The sequence below is a fragment of the Malus domestica genome, chromosome 15 (assembly GCF_042453785.1).
Source record: "Malus domestica chromosome 15, GDT2T_hap1".
Classification (NCBI taxonomy): Eukaryota; Viridiplantae; Streptophyta; class Magnoliopsida; order Rosales; family Rosaceae; genus Malus; species Malus domestica.
The window spans coordinates 30,176,979-30,184,531 of record NC_091675.1 but is presented as its reverse complement, the minus strand read 5'-3'; the positions used below and the strand labels follow the sequence as shown (position 1 = coordinate 30,184,531).

Here is a 7,553-nt window from a genome sequence, read left to right as displayed (position 1 = left end):
GGAAGCGAAGAATGGGGTAAGGTCCATTAAAGAGCCCAATAAGCCTGAGAAGATGACGAAGAGCAAGAAATTTGGCAAACAAACTTCGAAGAAAGTTGGGTTGTTGGTATCCATAAGAGGAAGTCTTCTAATAATAGGAGTTTAAAAACTTATCGAAGGAAAGTCGACAAGTCTCCAATGTGGGAGAGTTGGTTTTTTGTTGAGTGCATAAAGTTATACTTTTACACCCTCTTTTACTTAGGTTTTTGACTTAAAATCTCTATGCATCACAAGGTATTTTGTTGTTTGTATTGTATTTCAGGATGAAAGCAAGGGCTTGAAGAAATCATCTTATTTTGAATATCTTAAGAGCCTAGAATGGATAGTTTGAAGCCCAACTCGCCCAAGACCAGACCATAGCCCACAAGTGACCCAAGATCTGCTAGAAAAGATCCTTGCAAAACAACCAACTTGAGAGCTTTTCCCCGAAGTGCTCATAATGAATTAGAAAATGGGCCATACATGGTTGGAAAACCCTGGAAGTGTTCTTTCTGATGGTCTTTACAACTTGTGATTTAGAGGTTTTGACAAGAAATTATGACAAAATAAAGAAGAGCTGTTCAGTTACAAATTCTGATAACAACTACTTTTCAGTTACTTCTATACTAAAAGTTGATTGTAACGAGCTATAAATGAGAGTCAGTTCAAGGATATAAATGTGTCAAATGTTAACTTCTAAGCCTTTTAATAGGAGAAAAATACACAGAATCTGAGGGAGGAAAAGGAGGAGATACACAACATCAAAGAGGAGGAGGAGTCCTCCACCTTGACCCGTTTCTAGGTTCTAGCTTTCCTAACTTTTTATGTATTTTGTTATGTTTTTAATTTAGGTTATGGATACTTAGGGCTACATTGAAGCCTTAGACATGATTGAATTAATGTTATGATGCAATTTTAGTTTATCAATTTCATTTGCAAGCTAGAATCAGTTTCCTGTCTCAATTGTTTCAAGCACATATTTCCAAGCTTAGCTACCTTGTTTATGTTTGTTTTCTGTTGAGAATGATAATGATGATTGCCATATCTTCTTTCATTCCTTAGCAACATGTGGTTAGGTTTATAACTAATCATGTAAGCTGATTCCATTAAAATGTGGGATAGATGCCATGTTCTAGGGTTCATGTGATGTTCATAATCCTCTTCGTTCTTAATGAGTTTCTAGGTGCTAAATCTAAGTAAATGTCATGCTAGGTTGCACCTACAAATATAAGTTTGATGTATATGCCATGCATCTAACATGCAAAGAAAGTGAGGATTCATACAATCTAGTTATATGCCAAGCTAGATATGTGAACATCTTAGTTGTGCATTTGAAATGGATAAGTTAAAAGATCATCTCATTGATTCATGAATGTTTAGGGGAAGGCCTTAGCTCATTTTAAGTTAGATTTTTATGTCCTAAAAATGTTTCTAACCTATTTCATATCTTAGGCTTATTTTTAGATAGTTCTAATTTTTCCCTTTTATTTCTGTCTTTATTTCTTTTCCAAAATTACTTAAACCCCCAATTTTAAATCATACGAATCATTAACTGATGCTAATATGTAAGAGCCAAAAGTTCTACTAAGTTGTTTATCAGTCCCTATGGTTTAACACCCTTACTTGTGCCACTATATTATCCTTATATTTGCACTCGAAAGGAACTTCAACATTCTTGGTCTAGGTAAGAGCTTTTGAGGTAGTGGTACCAAATATTCAAGTTAAGAAAGAAGGAGAAGAAGGAGGAGAGAATTGTCGGTATATGACTGTGAGAGGTTTATTAAAATCTCTGACAACTCCGTAGGTGATGGGGCGGAGAACATGCGAGAATAAGATGAAAATCCTTCTAAAGTAGTAGTAGAGCAACAACAGGCGGACTAAGCTATTGGTTCAGGTGACCATAATGTTAACTCCAATCCAGAGTTAAATTAAGTTCTTGTTCCATCTACTGAGATGATGTCAGCTGTCCCTGCTCATACTTCCACAAAGGTAGCAATCTCCAGACCCCACTTTGCTATAGTCATGCCTTTGTCATTTTCGACGAGTGTCTTGATAAGGCCCAGCTTTGCGCCCATCAAAGAGGCAACCTCCTTCGTTGTTGTTATAGCCGAAGTCGATCTGTCGGAGCAACCTCTGCTTATCTTCAAACCTATGTGGAATATGCAACCACTTCCTGCTACGTCAGTAGACTCAACATTGTAGAGGATGAAATATCCATTGTTCCGGCAGACTTAAGTGTCATAGTTTCTGGTCTATATGAGCTGATCTAAAATCGTTGCCATAGCTCTATGATGTATGTCTTTCTTCCTATACCTAGTCAAAATTTTCAAGTGTTTGATAAATTTTTCAATATAATTGATCTATTCCACAGAACAGGCTCACATATGATTCATATGGACTGAGGCTGTTCTTTGCTAGCGGACAAGATCCGTAAAATAGTGGCAGCCTAAAAGAATGAGTTTGGATTTAGGGACCAGCTGGACAAGAAATTGAAAGAAAAGATTACGGAGTTAGATAAGGTATTGGCAGATTAGAGAGTATTCGACAACCAACACGAGCTAGAGCGGAGCAACCTGGTTAAGCAACTCTGCGATGAAAAGACGAAGTACAGGCAACTTTGGGAGGAGTTAGAGACTCTAAAACTCTTAGGAAGAAAAACTTATTGCTTTGCAAAAGTCTCGAGTGGACATTGAAGGCAAAGCTCAAGGTGTTGTTGAAGCTCTTCACTGAGGCAGGACTTGGAGGTGGCATGGAAAGTGAAAGGAGGAGCAAAGTAGGATCTTGCGATGAAGCAGAGTAGTCAAGGACCGAATGAGATGCATTGCAAGCAAAAATGTCCAAGATACTTCGTAAAGCGGAGCCTTTTATGCATGAACATATGGCGATCCTTCAACGAGCAAGGGATGAGAGGATGTCATGGTAGATATTTATTCCACTTTTGCGAAGGTAGCGGAGTTGAAGTACACTGAATGGTACAACTTTTGATTCATTATTGCCTTTGTTCGACGAAATAACCGCTAAGGTTAGTTCGTCAGGTGTATTTTGGGCAAAGTGAAGAAAGCACAGTTGTTTGGATCAAAACTTGAACTTTGGGCTCAGGAAAGGGGCTGGCCCAAAAGGATGCTTAAAGGAAGAGCCGGCCTAAGCCCAGCCAAAACCCAAAAAGCAGAAAATGGGCTTTTCTGACTTGGTGCAGCTCATCAAGACCACTTGCTCACCTACCCAAAAGCCAAGTGGTATAGACTGACTAGCTATACAGCCCATAAAGTACTTTATAATGGCAGAACAAGTAATATAGCTGATGAGTCACTGCCTCTCAAGTTGCATTCGGGCAAGGCTGCTGCTACAAGAGGCCAAGCTGAGTTGTCTATAAAAGAAGAAAGAGAAATCATGATTAAAGACACTCAAACAAACAAACAAATGCAAGCATAAACTCTGCTCAAAGCCAGATTTGCCTTCAGAACGAAGCTGTAGTCAGCCCAAGCCTTCATCCCTCTCGGGACAAGCCTTCACCCAAACCCTTGTAATAGCTCTACTACCCTGTTCAACCTTGCTGTAGTATCGATTTCTCTTTGTAAAACTCCTCTCCTTACCTCTCCCTAAAAGCTCTCAGACCCTTGATAAGCCACAAAGATAGGAACCTGCAAGACGACCAGGCTTGCACGACAAGGTTAAACCTTGCCCGACCTTCTTTGTTTTTGTCTTTTCATTCATTAGCCTAGCAATATGTTGTATACTTCCAGTTGTATTAAAGTTATTTCTAGTAAGATGACTATTAAAAGAATCTCTTAGTACTTGGATCCGATTTGAATATATCATCATTGTTCAAACCAGATCTAAGTTCTAAGCCCTCGGGCATGTAAATTTGATCAGTTGAAAGTCCTTGGCCTCAAGGCATAAAAAAGAACCTTATGTGGACTTAACCCATCCACGATAGCCCTTGATAAACAAGAAGTCCAAAGTTACTTGGGTCATAAGTAATCGACCTACCCCTTAGTTTTATTTCTATTATATTATGATTATCATAGAACGCTTAAGCATGGAATGGATTCTGATAGGAAGCCTCAAGGCCTACACCTAAGGCCCCACAAAGGCACCTATTTGGATTCATTCCATTCCGCGGTCTGGAACGTTTGAGTATAAGAACGAATTCTGATGGGAAGCCTCAAGGCCTACACCTAAGGCCCCACAAAGGCACCTATTTGGGTTCGTTCTATCTCTCAGATTCGGGTAATCAGAAGTATAATAGTTGTAAGGCTCCTGCAATCAATCGAACGAATATTATATGTTCGAGCACTGGTTTAGTTATTGATGGGAAGCCTCAAGGCCTACACCTAAGGCCCCACAAAGGCACCTGTTATAACTAACACGGTTTCTCGGGCATATATATATATACAACTAAAACGCGACATCCATTTTACATCTGCCATGCTAAAGATGGCAGTGGCACGCCTGAGTACTTAGAAGTTAATCTAGATTGTGAGCCTCAAGGCCTACACCTAAGGCCCCACAAAGGCACCTCTTAAAGTTAACGTTGTCATTCTCTTCCAGCCTTGCCCAATAAGCCGTGCCCGACGAGTCTTGCCCGATAAGCCGTGCCCAACGAGCCTTGCCCGACAAAGCCCGACAGTGAAGCAGAAGCCCGACAGCAGCCCTCAACCGGTGCCAACCTCCCGAGGAGCTGTGCGCTCGTCGGCCAGGAAACGTCCCCGACGGAAATTCCTGACGCGAACATAGTTTTGGCACGCCCGGTGGGATCATACACCTTGTGATCTTGCTTATCCAAAAAGAAAAGCCACAAAATTGGTAAAAAGAATCCGAATAAGGGTTTCTCTCACCCTTTTCTCCTACAAATGGCAGATCAATCAGGAGATCCTTCTTCCCCATCAGGACGAGTGGTCCTAGAAAGCCCAACTTCATCTGAGAGATCGGAAGGGAAGGGAACTAGTGAACTACAAGCTACTATGATCCAAGTACTAAAAAGTATGGAAAGAATCTCTTTGGAAACCAAGGGAGAAGTGAGTAGGCTCTGTACATTAACAGGGAATCTACAGAGAAGACTTGATCTGAAGTTTTCTACTCCAAAAGGGGCTCAGGAAAGTGGGATGAGCCAAGTTACCATGAGAAGTGAACCAATCATTCCCTTATTCCCACTATTAGAAGAAGAAAAGGATAAGGGAAAGAATAAAGTGGTTCCTGAAGGGAGTCAACCTGTGATATAGCTAGTTCTGGAAAAAGAGGCTCCCAGCTTCCCATTATTATCGTTTAATAATAGGAGGCAGAGCGAGCAAGAGAGAACGAAGTATAGAATGCCTGTAATGATAGGGGAGACTAGCAGAAAGGAAGGCACCACTACTTCAGATAAACCTCCACCTTACAGGCCACCCCTGTTAGCTAATAAGGGAGGGGGAACTAACTGGAGGAAGCCCGAACCAATGAGAAAAGCAGGTACGGGCAACGACCGGAGCCCAAAGATCGACACTGCTCTCATCGGTCATGATGATAATTCAGCTACTCAGCAGCTGAGGGAAGAATTGGTTGAGCTAAGAAGGACAGTAGCTCAAAATGCTCAACCGCGAGCCCGCCCAGTGTTCAGGGTCACTTACCAAAAGCCTTATCCTGAATATATTGACGAGCTAAATCCATTCCCTCTCAACTTCAAGATGCCTGCATTCCCAACGTTCACAGGTGAAGACAGTAGCGTGTCCTCCAGAGACCACATTTTCAAATTCTCCAATCATTGTGTGGCATATAAGGGCAACCCAAATTATAAATTGAGGTTGTTTAGGAATTCATTGGCGGGTTTAGCATCTCAGTGGTACTCTCTATTACCCCTTAACTCTATTGCCAACTGGGGCCAAATGGAGATGGCTTTCCACGAACAGTTTTACAGAATAGAGCCAGAATTGACTATCAATGACCTTGTTGAAGTCAAACAATATGATCATGAATCTACTGAGGACTTCATGATGAGGTTCAAGAAAACAAGGATGAGATGCCAATTCCCCGTCAACCAAGCGCAGCTCATATCAATTGCTCAAATGGCTCTGAAATTACCTTTGAGGAAGAGATTTTATGATACACAATTCAACGAGCTGCAAGAAATGGTAATTGCTGCCACTAAGTATGAGAGGCTGTTGCAAGAAGAGCAACAAGTGAAGCACACTTCCAAGGTCCCTCCCTTCTACAAAAATAAAGCTGCAATTCATCGAGTGGAAGTAGGAGAAACCAGGCCAGAGCATGAGGGTGGCCATGATGAAGAAGACATTGACGTATGTGCCGCTGAAATGACCACACCTTTCAAACCACTGACGGTAAAAGGGCTAGTCCAACTTGTCAAAGATCAGAAGATCGTAATGAACGATGGTGGTTTCGTCCCCATGAAACCACCCAAGTACCAGAGTTATTCGTTTGATCTGGCCAAGGCACCTGAGATCTATGAAGAACTGGTGCGGGCAAGAGTAATTTTGCCTGACAATACCAAAAAGATGCCCAAACCAGAAGAACTCAGAGGGAAGAAGTATTGTAAGCTACACTATACCTTCAACCATTCCATAGTCAATTGTGTCCAGTTTAGAGATTGGATACAAGACCTGATAGTGAAGGGAAAGTTGTTACTTGACAAGCCCCAAGCTAGTATGATGGTGGATACAAACCCTTTCCCGGAAGCTCCTATAAGTATGATCAACCTCATTTAAAAAGAAGAGTCGGGGTCACCAGTTGGTACAGCAGAGGAAAGAAAAGATCTCGGGTTGTCCTAACACCCCTGCATGAATGAAAGTACCATGAAGGGGACCAAGGAATCAAGATCAGGCCCCTAAGATTGTTGCTAACGAGGGAAGTAGAAGAAAGAAGAAAGTAATCAGGGGGGGGAAGAGTTGCCCGAAGTCAATTCAAATAGTACCAAGAGCAGAGCAGGGACAAAACACATGTTCATTCCAATAAGAAAAGGGTTACAAATCATCCTATTCTAAAAAATTAACATTTTCACTCAGGGTCACTATTCGAGAATGGTATGTCTGCATAATGGCAAATATCCTACTAGGTTCGGCCAAAACAGTATGGCTATTTACAATTTGGGACCTAGTATGCTCTAACTCCGAGTTTGACTTCTCTACTCCCTCAATTTGGTTTTCGAGGGTATCTAGAAGAGTTGCTTGTTCAGCTTTAAAAGCAACCAGTTGTTCCTCCAGCTTTTGGATTTCAGAATTAACAACTTTAACCCTTTCTTTTGTCCGCAAGCTTTCATCCATCAACCGATCAACTTGAGCGGAGATGCTTGACTCTTTCTCCATAAAGCATCTTGCCCGATTAGCTTGTCTATCAGCTCTCTGGTATTGCTCCCTAAGAGCCCTTAAATTCTCAAAGAAAGAGAAAAAGGAATCGTGTTGAGGTTTTGATAGCTGACCAGTTTTGAAAGACTCAATTGTGACCTTTTCTAAATCACAAAGAGCCTTGAGGCTGAATAATGCAGTGAAGTCCTTCCTCGCCCATTCTTGGAAGACTCGTTGTTGCTCTGAAGAACTGGAGCTTGC

At 41.5% G+C, this 7,553-nt stretch overlaps 1 protein-coding gene across 1 annotated transcript; it reads left to right on the top strand.

Annotated features, from left to right (window-relative positions):
• Positions 1–5,327: 5,327 nt before the first annotated feature.
• Positions 5,328–6,716, top strand: LOC139191847 (uncharacterized). Its single transcript, XM_070812873.1, has one exon. It carries the CDS (start codon positions 5,328–5,330, stop codon positions 6,714–6,716), a length of 1,389 nt encoding a protein of 462 aa, XP_070668974.1.
• The last annotated feature ends 837 nt before the right edge of the window (positions 6,717–7,553 follow it).

Excerpts from the sequence above, each read along its gene's own strand:
- LOC139191847 (XM_070812873.1), top strand. The coding sequence starts at position 5,328 with ATGCCTGTAATGATAGGGGAGACTAGCAGAAAGGAAGGCACCACTACT.